Source organism: Oryzias latipes, chromosome 8, assembly GCF_002234675.1.
Source record: "Oryzias latipes chromosome 8, ASM223467v1".
Classification (NCBI taxonomy): Eukaryota; Metazoa; Chordata; class Actinopteri; order Beloniformes; family Adrianichthyidae; genus Oryzias; species Oryzias latipes.
The window spans coordinates 10128226-10142703 of record NC_019866.2 but is presented as its reverse complement, the minus strand read 5'-3'; the positions used below and the strand labels follow the sequence as shown (position 1 = coordinate 10142703).

At 38.5% G+C, this 14478-nt stretch overlaps 2 protein-coding genes across 2 annotated transcripts; both read left to right on the top strand.

The window, feature by feature from the left end:
• Positions 1-621: 621 nt before the first annotated feature.
• LOC101171333 (inward rectifier potassium channel 16) lies at positions 622-5183 on the top strand. The gene is made up of 2 exons (XM_004071647.4): positions 622-831; positions 3180-5183. Exon 2 carries the CDS (start codon positions 3206-3208, stop codon positions 4337-4339), a length of 1134 nt encoding a protein of 377 aa, XP_004071695.1. The 5' UTR covers positions 622-831; positions 3180-3205; the 3' UTR covers positions 4340-5183.
• A 110-nt stretch (positions 5184-5293) lies between these two features.
• LOC101171082 (inward rectifier potassium channel 2) lies at positions 5294-10289 on the top strand. Its single transcript, XM_004071646.4, has 2 exons — positions 5294-5461; positions 7010-10289. Exon 2 carries the CDS (start codon positions 7252-7254, stop codon positions 8566-8568), a length of 1317 nt encoding a protein of 438 aa, XP_004071694.1. The 5' UTR covers positions 5294-5461; positions 7010-7251; the 3' UTR covers positions 8569-10289.
• Positions 10290-14478: the final 4189 nt, after the last annotated feature.

Genomic DNA, 14478 nt, shown 5'->3' with positions numbered 1-14478 from the left:
CAGTTATGATACCTTGAAATAACTATTTATCTAAATCTGTTTTGTTTTCACCTTAGCATTCGGATCATTTGGAAGTTCAGAAAGTGTCCCTTTAGGAATTTTGGACTGTGGGTGACACTCTCCTCAGAAGGAATTTCTCTTATCTGTGTCTTCACATGTTATCTGACACAAACGACAGTAAACTTGGCGACTTCCACAGTGCGGAAAACCTTACATGTGCTATATTTAAACTCCAACAGGGTTGTTTAGTGTTGGTAAACTTTATAGCCACACTAAATGTGGTTTAAAAAATTTAGTTTGTGTTACCATGTTGAACAGCAATCTTGCCTTATCAGAATTAAATTGTGGACAATTAAGAAACCCTTTCAATTGAAAATCCTCCACGGATCAAAGTTTAACTTCATGTCTAATAAATAATGGAGGTTAGAAGAGACTTGATCAAATGAAAATACCCCCCCCCCCCCTCCCCTCCATAACCTTGAATCATAAATGCTTCTCAGCCTTTGTTATCATTTGCAAAGAGTTTTGATTTCATAACTTCTGTTCCATCATTGTGGGACAAACTGTTAGAGGACGTCTGCTTGTTTGTTTCCTGAAGAAGTTCTAAAATATTCCATTAGTTGTAAATCCTTTTGGACTCTCCAATGAGGGGAGGTGAGCGCTGCCATATCAGAACTGAACGGGATTTGCCTCAGGACCAGGCCAGCCCCCAACAACGTCGTGGTCTTCAACCAACCTAAGGTCACTCCAGCTTGTTCAGCACATTGTCTGATGCTCGCCAAAGTGGAGGAACATTTGAGACACCTGAGCCAGTGTGATTTCCATTCAAAGGTAACTGGTTTTTCCACATAATTTTTTTGTTTAAGGGCTTTCAATATTCCTTAATTGAGAATATTTATGACGATTTAGCTTAAACTTTTAGGATTAAGAAAATAAAACCCCTTGTGCCTTTTTGAAAAAGGCTTTTATTTCATCTTATGTTGTTCAATGCATGGTAAATAAATTGAAGAATAAGACTAATTGTTACATCAAATTAAAACGGACAGCATACGAAGTTGAACATGTTTGCATAATGACCTTTTTAAGTACAATCTCGTTCGTTTAGATATTAATTATAGTGGATGGTTGAAATTGTATGGGGATCCATGGAAGATTTAGCAAAAAACCAGATCAAAGCTTCAAAGTAAAACAAGCTAAATAATAAAAAATTAACAAGAAAGTGCAGTGTGTCATCTTAAAAGATCAAAGTCATGATCGGTATTTGTCTTGAATTGATTCACACTTTTATCGCTCATGAGGTGTTTGTAGTTTATGTCTGTTTCCCGCCTGGATGTACCTGTTTACTGAGTCACAGATAACATGTTATTGCAGCAGCCCTTTAACATATGTGAACAGCACATTTTGCACCTTCCCTGTCATTTTATTGCAAAGTTCACCTGACACAGGTGGAAACAAACAGGTAAAGCATGAAGACAATATAACAAAAGCTTAGAATCTCTGTGAGAAATATTAAAATCGAAATCTTGACATTGTAATTTTCCTTTAAGTTCCAGTGACAATAGTTGTTAAACTTTAACGGTGCACTAAATACAAAATTTGAATGCATTAGTGCTGCACAGCCGTGTTCATAAAGTTTTTGATGTGGGTTAAAATGATGTCCAATTTTGTTATTTGTGGTACAAATCTTTATACCATCTCTTTTTAATCAATGTGCTTGATCAGTGTGTTGTGAAAAGCTGTAAGTTGCAAATGACACATTTACTTTATCAACAACTCTACAGTAAATAGCTATTTAAAAAATTACAGATATATTAAGTACTTAAAACATGGCATGCAGGATGGTGCACTTTTTCCACATTTCTTGTATTTTTGTAAAATTTAACTCTTGGAGGGGGTCTAACTCAGTGACCAACTCAGAGATTTTTTTTTTATAAAGTACGGCTGACAGGAAATCTGCTGTAAAGTTGCACTTGGCACATGCTGTTGTAAGACAAAAGAAGAAGCTGGTCATATAATTAAACCACAGAAGCTATAAAATTAACTCTCTGGATAAGATAAACATTTTACATGTTCTCATTTGTCTCAATTAAGCAGTAAAACAGTTTGTGGCTGACAGGAAAGACATGTCTTGTTATTGAATAGTGAAAGAAAGAAAAATTGACCCCCGACTCAATGAAGTAAGGCAGAGGAAAGTGCTTTAAATGTTCTTAATCCAGTGGTATGTGTTCAGAAAAGAGAAAGGTGTGGTTAAAGTTTAACATGTGTGCTGACATTTGAGGTGAATGCTTTCAGAGGTGATTGATGGATAATAATTTACTCTCATGAGGGCAGAAAAGATAAAAAAAAACACAACCTGCTTAATAATTAATATTAAGGTCAAGACGTGGCTTAATGAACCCTTTTGTAATTTTCACAGTTTCTCTGAACAATTCAATTTAATGACAAAAAAAGATTAAAATTGTTGTCTGATCTGTTTTTTGGTTACGAGATTCCGATGGATGGAAATTTAATCTAAAAACTAAAGATTTAAGCCAAAATGATTTAAAAAGAGATTTTCCATTATGGAGTTTTTTAAACAACGAATAAAGTCAAATTTAATCTTGTCAGGAGGTCAGAGTAAAATCTCTGATATTTGATAGATTTATAATGGATGCCTTTTCAAAAAACTAGATTTAAAAAAACAAAACAAAGAAAAGGACATGATATTATTAAATCAGACAAAAGCAATTTGATATTTAGCTTCCAACAAATAATATTTAACATAAAAAATCAGATGCAGGATGTGCAAACAGTTTTTCTTAAGTGAAAAAAAAAATTAAATGTATTAAAAATTGTTTATTTGAATGATTATTTTTGTCTTGCATTAAGATCTAGCTTTTGTGTAAACTGTGTGGCACTTAGATGGTGAATAGATTTCTAGTAAATAATCATTCATGTTATTTTAACACCTAGAGGTGGCTGATACTTGAGATATTTTCCACCCAGAGCCAGAGGCTTACTGTGACCTTGGCTGTCTGCTCAAACATGAAGGCTCCTGTTGAGCAAACAGGTCCAAGAGACTCACGGATTGATGTCACATGCTATTCTACTTCATTTGCATGGTCACAAAAAAATAATACTATGATAACAGAGAAATTCTTCATATGCGCTGTTTTTCTATCTTTTTTGTCTCTTCACAGCAGTGAGAAAGGCCCCCTCCATCAAAATGAGCACTGAAAGGGAGGAACAGGTCATCAACACCTGCTACACCACCATCCACACGTTAGACAACCAAAAGGACAAAAAGCAAAAGAGGGTCCAGTACATGAAGAAGGATGGCAAGTTCCCTGTGATGTTCCTGAAGGCTCCGGGAGACTGGAGCACATACTTTGTGGATATCTTCACCACTCTTATAGAAATCCGCTGGAGGGTCATGTTCCTCATCTTTTTCCTGTCCAACATTATCTCTTGGCTCCTCTTTGGCCTTGGTTACTGGCTCATTGCATATGTCAATGGAGACACGGAAAGTCTGGAGAACAAACCCTGTGTGGAAAACGTCAGAGGATTTACCGGGGCTTTTCTGTTCTCAGTGGAAACCCAAGCAACCATAGGTTATGGCTTCAGGTATATGAACGAGTACTGTATTGTTGCCATTGTAGTTGTGACAGTTCAAGATTTATTCAGTTGCTTCCTTGATACCATAATTATCGGCATCGTTCTGGCCAAGATGGCCTCCGCTCGAAAAAGGGCTCAATCGGTGGGTTTCAGCAAGTTTGCCGTGGTCAATCTTCGAGATGGAGTTCTTTGTCTGTCATGGCGCCTCGGGGACTTCCGAGGCAATCACATTCTGGAGGGGGTCGTCACAGCTCAGCTAGTCCGATGCATGAAGCGGCCGCAGGGTTTCATCGCGTGGTCATACCAAGATCTCCAGATTGAGGAGCCAGAAATCGCCCTCACGACCCCGGTTACTATCATCCACAAGCTGGAACCAGGAAGTCCGCTTTACAGCCTGGATCCAGACGAGCTGCTGGAGGAGAACTTTGACCTGGTCGTCTCTTTCACTTATACAGGAGACTCTACTGGAATGCTGCACCAGACACGCACAACCTACACACCAGCAGACATCCGCTGGGGTCAGCGCTTCAAGGACATTTTAAAGGTGGGCAAAAAGCACTACAAGGTAGACTACGCCTTCTTCAACAAAACCACATGGGTGCCAGTGCCCATGCTGAGCGCAGAGGCACTTAACAGGAAGAGACATCCTGACGATGGGCATTTGCCATCAGTCAAAAGAAAAGGCGGCACTGGGCATGTGACTCTAGAAATCAATGAAGAACCAGTGCTGCAGACTTTTTTGTAACCCACAAGGTGCACAACACGTTGAAATGACCTAAAACAGCATTTTAAATAAGTTTAAGAAGTCCTGTTTTTGTATATATTGCCCGATGGAAGGAGCACCTATTTTCCCATAACTTTCACTTTGCAAGTCAATATTATTTTCATAAGATTTCACATCAAGGTGTCGTTGCTTAGATGCAGCTCGCACGAAAATGAAATCCTGTGTGAACTAGCAGGTGGTGAGAATAGATGAAAAGACTGACTTCATTCGCCAAAACTTGTATCTCCTGAAAAAGATAAAAACTGAACAAAAAAAGTGGCTTTTATATGAAATGTGTGTTCTCTGTGACCATCAAACTTTTTATTAAAGCAGAAATAAATCAGCCCAGTGATGTTAAAGAGTTGTAAATATTTGTATTTGTGAAAGCTTATCTATATTTAATGTTTGCACAATGTATTCTGTGTTGTCTGTGTGACAAAAGTTCAATAAATCAGTTTCAATAAGTCAGTTTTCTTTTTTTTCTTCTTCGTCACAGTGATGGAACTATCAGGTAAACTAGATCAGATTGAAAGTATTTGACACAAACAGCTTGGAATTGAACTCTTTGTAGGTAATAGCGCCACCTGGTGTTTGCTTAGGGCAATACCAGTGATTATAGCTTTCATTTGGAGAAAGTCTCCACCTGATTATGAAAATCTACCACAAAAATGCTCAGAATTACTTGTAATGTATAAGTTTCGTAATTTTATATTGTTATTCTCGCAGTTTCACAGTTTTCATGTCAATATCATCACATTCCAAACGAGAAAAAAAACATTTGAAATGTATTTAAAGTTTGTAGAAAAAGGGTCCAAAATGAAATCATCAATGACAGAAGCTCAAACAGCAGCAGTTTCCTATTGGCTATCCGCCCGTGAGGGGCGGGGCCGGGCCCACGTGTTTTTTAAAGTCTGTCTCTTCAACCACAACTATCTTCTTTAGTGCGGACGGAGAGGGTTATGGCACAATCTACTGCTCCAGAGCTGACAGCAGGAAAAGCCAACAAGAGGAGCAAAAGAGTGAAGAGAAGGAGCTGCAGATTTGGCGCAAACTGGATTTATCATAACAAGGGAAAAGCAGATTTTGCGCAGTAAGCGCCAACAGGTAGGTGTGACGTTGTCTCTTTTTGAAGCTTTATCAAGGCTGTAACATTGCATCTTAAAAAAGAAAAAAAAAAAAGAAATCTGTTTAAGTAAATTGAGTTTGCTTTTACAACGTACAATTTTATAAATTCAAGTCTCTCTAAATATTAAACATTTTTCAGTTTTTTTGTGGATTTAGCAGTATTAATTATTTTTTTTGTAATTTAAGCATGAGTTTGTTAATAATGGTGAAAAATGGAACAAAAACAAACACAGACATAAGTTATAATTAAAAATATCTATTATAATGGTGATTGAGTCGGACTGAAAATGTATATTACATCATATAAAATGTTTTTCACAATTAGATATTTTTTTAAATTTCATTTTCACAAGCTTATAATCAAAGATGCAGCTGAATGATTGTTCATAGTTATTGATTTGGGAAATAAAAAACAGAGCAGCTTTATGTAACCACTTTCCATCTGCCACAGCTGTTCGCTCTAACTGAGAACAAAACAAACATGTGCAGAGATTGCAATGCTTCATGTGCCCTGATATAACAACCTGACAGTCAAAGATCTGTCATGCTGCTGTAAAGTAGCAAACAGTGAGGCCAGAAACCGTGGATACAGGAGATGTTGCAAGTTGGAGATGTGATTTTTAAAGAAACTTGGCCCCATTGAACTTGTTTTGTTTTGAGTAGCCGCAACCTGTTCAAAGGGATCCGGCTATTTGGATTTTTCCATAATCGCCAACATGGAGGAGTTTGCATCTGATCCATCATTTATTGAGAAATCCAAATTTGATAAAGGGAAATCCCTGCATCCCACTTAAATCTCTAAATTTAAGGAAAGCATTAATACAAATCAGAAAATTACAAAAACAAAAGTTAAATGAAAAACTTAAAAATTTCCTTTTTTATCAGTTTTTTATCAACATGCTAGAATTGATATTTATCCTAATCCTCAGTAATAGAGTTTTAAAATGTATTATACAAATGTTTCCACTTGGGAGAATTACCTTAACTCAGACGAAGCGAGGTTAAAAGTGAAAGTGGGGTCATTTTGGGATGAACAGAGAAAACCCGTCTATAACCTCTTTTAGCCTGTGGTGTTGAATTTTAATGGACCTTTTGCTACGAACACCCAGTCAATACATTTTCTAACTCAGCCATCCTTGTTGTTCTGTAACCTATGATGCAAGGATACTGAATGACTTATTCTGCTGAACGTGAATTGCAAAAAGAATAACAAAAAGCATAGAACTGAGTAAATACTATTACGGTAAATGTGTTGTTAGATATTAGAAGAAGTGCAGGATTTAGAGGCAAAGCTGCTGCTTGATGTAGAGAAAGTTTGCTGAATTTAATGAAAGTTGTTGTTGGATTCATAAATACATTTATACACTAATAAAAAAAATACCTAAAACTTGTGTTTTTTGCACTCACTAAAAAAGCAAAAATGTCAACTTGTGTACAAATCATACAAAATCCACAAGTGCACACATGCAGCAACTCTTTTTCAGAAGAAATGTTTTAATTTCTTCTTTCCTGCTTGTATCCCGGCAGTTTTTGTCACGGATGAGGTCCAAATCGAACATCGACGAGGCCTGAGCTGCCCTCACCAACGCAGCACACCCAGAGAAGCACAGGCCCCGCGTCCCTGTTCCCAGCAGGACCGAGTCCTGTTCGCCACATTTTCTGCTTCAGCTTGTCCCCAGTAGCATTCAAAACTGTTTCTCCAACGCTTCTATCAAAAACTTAGACTGTTTTCCAAAGCAGAAGCGGCCCAGCCCTCCCCGCTGGAAGTGATGGGGAGTGTGCGAAGCCACCGATACAGCATTGTGTCCTCTGAGGAAGACGGCATGAAGCTGGCGGCCATTGCTGTTCCAAATGGCTACGGCAATGGCGACGTCAACAAAGGGCACACAGGGCACCAACAGCAAAGCCGCTTTGTCAGTAAGGATGGCCACTGCAACGTGCAGTTTATCAATATGAGTGAGAAGAGCCAGCGTTACCTGGCAGATATCTTCACCACCTGCGTGGACATCCGCTGGCGCTGGATGGTGCTCGTATTCTGCCTGTCCTTCCTGCTGTCCTGGTTGTTTTTTGGATTAGTCTTCTGGCTGGTGGCGCTTTTTTATGGGGACTTAGAGAATGAAACCCAAATGTGCGTTTCCAATGTGGACAGTTTCACCGCTGCATTCCTGTTTTCGGTTGAGACCCAAACCACGATCGGTTACGGCTATCGCTACGTGACGGAAAAATGCCCCATCGCTGTTTTCATGGTGGTATTCCAAAGCATCGTTGGCTGCATCATTGATGCTTTTATCATTGGTGCTGTTATGGCCAAGATGGCAAAGCCCAAAAAGAGGAACGAGACGCTGGTGTTTAGCCACTTTGCCACAGTGGCCATGAGAGATGGGAAACTTTGCCTGATGTGGCGAGTTGGGAACCTGAGGAAGAGTCACCTGGTGGAAGCCCATGTTAGGGCGCAGCTCCTTAAATCCCGCACAACGGCAGAGGGAGAGTTCATCCCTTTGGATCAGATGGACATTGATGTAGGCTTTGACAGTGGCATCGACAGAATCTTCCTGGTGTCTCCAATTACCATCGTGCACGAAATAGATGAGGACAGCCCTTTCTACGAGATGAACAAACAGGATTTGGAAACATCAGACTTTGAGATTGTGGTGATTCTTGAGGGAATGGTGGAGGCCACCGCGATGACAACTCAGTGCCGGAGTTCCTATGTGGCCGGGGAGATTCTCTGGGGCCACCGCTTTGAGCCAGTGCTTTTTGAAGAAAAGAACTACTACAAAGTGGACTACTCTCGCTTTGACAACACCTACGAGGTGCCCAGCACACCCAGCTGCAGCGCCAGGGAGCTGGCAGAGAAGAAGTCTGCTGCTTCGAGCATGAGGAACTCCTTTTGTTACGAGAACGAGGTGGCTCTGGAAAAAGTTGAAATGGAGGAGGAGTTTGAGGAAGAGGAGAACAGATTGATGAGGGACACTGAGGGTTGTGCACTTGGGGACACAGGCACAGATCTGGCATCAGATGCTGAGTGCAACCTGGATTCTTTGCCTTTAGAATCAAGGCCTTTGACAGCAGAATCACAAATATAATTTCAGGTGTGAAGGTTACAATGAAGTTTGCTTTAACTTTGGTCCTGCTTAATGTTTCTAAATCATGCATGACAATCTGTAGACTGTGATTTGAGTGTGAAATTCAGCTTAACGAAGCTCACAAGACACCAGTGAAATATAAACTTTAGTCTTTTTAAGGGGAAGTTTAACCAAAAACCTGTCTTGAGCCTGATGGGTTGAATAAATTACATGTCATCATGCACATAAAGCTCAGTCTGATCCTGAGAATATGGCCTAAAAGGATTATATTTTAATATTTAAGTCTGTTGGATTCAGGATTGAAAAAAGAAGTTATGTGTTTTAAGCTCCTTGTTTGCACTTAATGGATTATGCATCCTAGATTTTTTTAAGATGAATAAATGTCACATGAAGTTGTGATAGCTAAAAGAACGAAAGTCGTTGTAAATGGCAATCTAAATTCATGACTTTTTAATCATATTTTGCATGAAATGATTTTAAGTCAGATCACAGGCACAAAAACAAGGTATCATTTGTTAACGAGCTGGCCTCTTAGCAAAGTCTCTTCAGTCTTTTTACCTGTGTTGGCGTGACAAAGAACAATTTTGAGTTGCACAAATACACTAAGCTCCTCAACCTATCATCCATGTGTGCAGAATCTTTTGCAATGTGTGCCTTTATCAAAAGTCTCAGCTCCTGTGCTGGCGCTCTGGTGGTCGGGCTTTTGAGCACACCCTGCACTAGATCTCACAGAAAGCAGAAGCAATACGTTGTGACTCACTGTGCAGGTTGCTGCCGCCTCTTGCGGGTTTTTGTGTTTTTATGTGCAATACTGTTCGGCGGAGAAAGGACAGAGAAGGCTCAACTGTGAGCTATGGCTATGAATGTTGATGAAAAGTGCTGCTAAGTTACATATTGTGCGGTTAGACCGAGCCAAAATGTATTATTTGTCTCTTCTTTTCCTCATTTTTGAGAGTGCACATGCATTCTGTAGTATTATTTCTAGCTATGTAGGAGCATGATTCTGTAAAGTGTGTTTTCCGACGCTTCAGAGCACTTTCTTCCTTCTCCACATGATGACCAGAAGCTGTTTCATTAATCAAGCCAGATATATAAGTCTATATTATTATAATCTTTTAGCTTAAAGAAAACCTGATTTTGTTTTTCCTAAACTAACACAGGTTGGATGTTGAAACAGAATTATCTAAACTGAGTTTATGGGCAATTTGCCCTATTTGCAGATAAAACCAGGTACAATAAATCACACAACTCTTTGCAAATTCATAGTCAGACTCAGTGCAGGTAAGGGGAGCCGACTGGCCTATTATTAGGCAGATTTCAAATGGCTTTTTCTGTAGGTATCAGTGTTCCTAGAGTGCAAATGGATGCATTTTAGTAAACTAACTCATCTCACTAATCCTCATCTGGAGGGATTATTACAGAACAGCTTTCTAAATAAAAAGATCATAAATGCTCTTTACCATTTCATCTACAATCTGAGTCCACAAAAGGATGGAACACACTTCGCTTCAGTCTTATTCAGCTTTACCTTAAAGCAGTGGATACCAGATCTCTGTTCTGTTGTAGGTTTTCATTTTTCTACTGCTGTCCTCCCAACCTCCTGAACAGACCCGGAGTGTACAGATGTTTTTTTTATTTTGCAAGAACTGTATAGAAATGCTGCAGTTATTGAAAACTGTTTGTCCTCTTTTTAATAAAACACAGACAAAATCATTAGGATATTGATGCATTATTGACTGTGTGTTCTTCGTTATGGAAATAAATCATTTTACCTGGTAAGAAACAGATCATTTGGAAGCAAAACATTCATTCCTCAGCATGAAGCCTCTACTATAACTCACTGGATTGAACTGGTCAATGAAAGAAAGAAATTAAGAAAAAGAAAAGACTTTTATAGCATTTAAAAAAGGTTTCTCATTTCTACAAATAAAAGGATTTATATTTTTGAAACAAAGTTTAGTGGAAGCTAAACAAGATCATTTTAAATCCTCATCAGCTAAAGGTTTTTCTTTAAAAAAATTAAGCGGTTCTGCTAAATGCTAAATGAAAGTGAGTCTGCACGATGCATTGCATAACAAATCAACTTTCCAGTTAGGACAAGTTGCCAGATTTGTGCACGCATCTGCCCCTCTCCTGTAATTTAGCATTACTATGCATAAAATGCTTTTAGTAAATGCATTGGATCAATAAAGTTGTATCACAGACTAGTTTATGTTGGAAGTGTGACACATCTGTCTCCAAATTTAGCTACTTTCCATCCCGCTGTCTGCATTGTGCCTACACAGACCTCATGTCAGAATGCAAGGGATTGATCAGACACATTGGCAGTGAGGCAGATTTGATTTGTTTCTACATAGGAAGTGGTTGCTGCCTCTGGGCATTTTCCACATTAGCCAATACATTTTTTGGGGAAAAATATGAATTGAGGTTGTCTTTTTTTTCTCATTTCACCAAAAAAAATGTTCAGTTGCTTTTGAGTAAGCATCGCTTTTCTTTTTAGGAGAAAGAAAATCTAAATAAAATTGGGGTTTAAATTTACCGGCCGTTACATTAAAGGTGTTTTTTTTCCAGCCTCTTTTAGGATACATTTTTATTTTATGAAGGATTTGTCAAAAATTCTGCCAAATTTTTAAAGAAATGCAGCCAAACAACACAGTGGCTGCTCGGTCTGAGATTGGTGCTCTGTCTGAAAATCATTGACTGCCAGCGCTGGCCAGCAAGCTCCTGTCGATGGTGCTGATGACGTCTTTCCAGCTCATTCCTCTGAACTGGCTTATTAACTGCAGGCTCATCAGCTTGACCTTCACATTAATTAGGTGAACATAAACACGAGCAGCTCATCAGCACAGTCTGACACCTCTCTGCTGATTTTTTTTTTTCTTGTGTCAGCAAACCACACTGAAAAGAAAAAAGTAAAATAAACCGCAGACACATTCCATCTCTCATTCTTCAACATAAACCTATAAAACATGAACACACGCCAAGTGGAAGTGTATAATTTCCCCTCCTGCCTGACAAAGCTTTTAGAAGAAGAAACCACACTGTTTAATCTCAGTGACTGTCATTCAGAGATCGTTTATACGCATAATTTTCAGACTGTGTTAAAATCACAGGCATATTTATCACCGTGGAGGAAGCAAAAGTCATCTGGATAAAGTCGATCCTGGGTTTATTTACAGAGATTTTTGTTTGAGAATAGCCCTTTTTAAGGTGTTCTTCAGGCTTGTTGCATAATAAACTGGGAATTGCTCATTTTATTGTTGAGTTTGTTTGTCCTGCAGATAATTTCTCAGACAAATTTTGAGAACAAATACAGAAAAAGTGAGGGATAATAAAGCTCAAATATGGACATCTGAGGAAAAGGAAAATAGAGACAGTCTTGGAAAGTCTAATCTGTTAATTATCTCAGCAAATATTAGGAAAAAAGGAGACTCAGAAAATAGGACTGGTGACAGAGGATTCTAGCTCAAATCTCTTGATAGTGTTCTTGCATAGCAGAGCTGAATGTTGAGTAACTGGTGAAATTAATGAGTATCACAAATTCATAGTAAATGGTATGTGCTTATTTAGCGCTTTCTTACTTTCTAAGAAGGCCCAGTGCCCTTTACAGTCACAGTCCCATTCACCCATGCACACACACACTGCTGCCCAACACTGGTGCCAACCTAAAACCACCAGGAGCAACGGGTGGTTCCGTGTTTTGATCAGATACACACCAACACATAGGCAGGGAGGGCAGGAATCGAACCTGTAATCTTCTTATCAGAGGCCGACCACCTCTGTACCACTGCTGCTCATAGTGAATTGCTAACTCGTCACGGATGTGCTCTCCAGGAATAACCAGGATGAATAAATCCAGTCTCCTCTGGATCTCAGCAGTGATGGCAAACAGATCAATGTTTTCAAAAAGTGTTCCCAACTCTGTGAGAAATGTTACAGCAACTTCACTACGCAGTGAAGACTAACATGAACTTTTCCAACAATGGTCAGAGGTGCGTGTTTCAAATGTGTAAAAACTAAAAGTCGTAACTGGGACTTTGTCTGAGTCTATTTTAGTGGACTCAGAATCATAGAAGTCATGCAAATTCGTCTGTGACATGAAAATGTTTAAGCAAATAAAAAAAGAAAAATTCCTATATTTTTTCATTCCATTTTTTTGTCTAAGGAAAACCAACTGAAGTATGTTCCCATAATTAGTAAAAGAAAAAAAAGTAACTTCAAAGAAATCCTATTCTACATGAGACTGAGTTATAAACTTATATAATTCTAATGGCAGGCCTATTGCATAAGTCCTTTGTATGGAGTGCAGACATGCTGTCCCACAAGTTGACTAATGGTGGCAGTGGGATAAGGACTGGAGTCACTACGCCATCCTTCTTAATTCATGCCAAACACCACAAATATCGCTGTTATTTCAGGATTTTTTTCAACTTACTTCAGCTTCCCCAATGCTTTTTGCAAATTTGATCTACCTTGCACAATTAATGATAGATATATTTTATTGTTGTAAGGTCAAATAAAAGTTACATATATTCTTAGTTTTGCCTTATTATCAAAAGCATCCCTTAGGTTTCTTCTTTTTTTTCCCGGAATCCTTTTTTTTAAGGAGTTTTCCTTTCAGTGAAAGAAGGTCTGACGGCAGCGATGCCCAGTTTAGCCTAGTCTTCTTTAGTTTAGTTAGCAATCACCCATTCTGTTTCAGGTTGCCTGTATGAAGCCCGTTGAGACAACTAAGCTGTAATATTTGGCTATATAAACAAAATTGAATTGAAAAGAAAACAAGAGATAATAACTATTATTTTACTTTATTAAATAGAAGGAAAAGATCAGCATTATTTTCTTTGATTTGCTTCTGTTCGAGTTGTATTTAGGGAATAAAGGAACCTAAAGCCACACAAAGCCAGGTTTTTATGCAAATTGAAATCAGATATTTATTTACGCATGACCGATTGTGCCCAGCTTCACACTGAATTCTAATTTGGTTTACGTGTGTATGCATTTAAAACATGTAGGATTATCTATTTTATCTTATTTTTTTAATGCACAGAATCTTAAAAATACATATTTTAAAATTATGTATTTTTTGAAGAATAAAAAATGGTAAAAATCTGAAAATGTATATGTGCAATACATTTTTGCTCGTAAATTACTCAATAAACAGTTTATTTTTACAAAGATCAAGGAAACCAATGCAACTGTTTCATGAAAATGCCAGATGAGGAAACTCCAACTGCCTCACCATCGCCGATAGCAGTTTATTGCAGGTCATCACGTTTGGGGGGCGGCAGACTTCTAAAGATATGAAGAAAAAAAATCTAAACATGAAAAGGCACTTTGTTATCTAAACATAAAAAAACTCAACTTCCACATTATTTAATGGTTTTTCCATCTTGCGTTTCAACTACTGTTTTTGAGTTTTTGATCCGTGATAACCCCAAACGCACAAAACAAACACACTAACTGACTTGTTTTGAGAACATCTTTAACAGCTGAGACACGTACAATATGTTGGACGGCATTCAGGCTTTTTCCGTTCCCCTCTCTGCCACTCCAGCGCTGTATGAATATTCATCCACACTTTGGGTGTGTGGCCACCCAACAGAAAAGGGTCAACACAGCGGCACACATGCAGTCATGCGTGTCCATCCAAGGCACTTTATTGTTTTTGCTTTATTGTTCACATTTTGTTCACCCTTTTTCGTCCAGATACATCTCCATTAGCCTGGGACTGTTTGCACACAAAGTCATTTGAGCAAAGTACACTAACAGACCTGCAATCATGATGCTATTTCTATGTCAGTGACTGCCCATCTATTCATGCCACTGACCTTTATGCTATTGGCTCTGTTTCCTCTGATGTGGACAAATACACCCTGAGCCAGAAAGTGATACCTACTTATGCTCATTGTT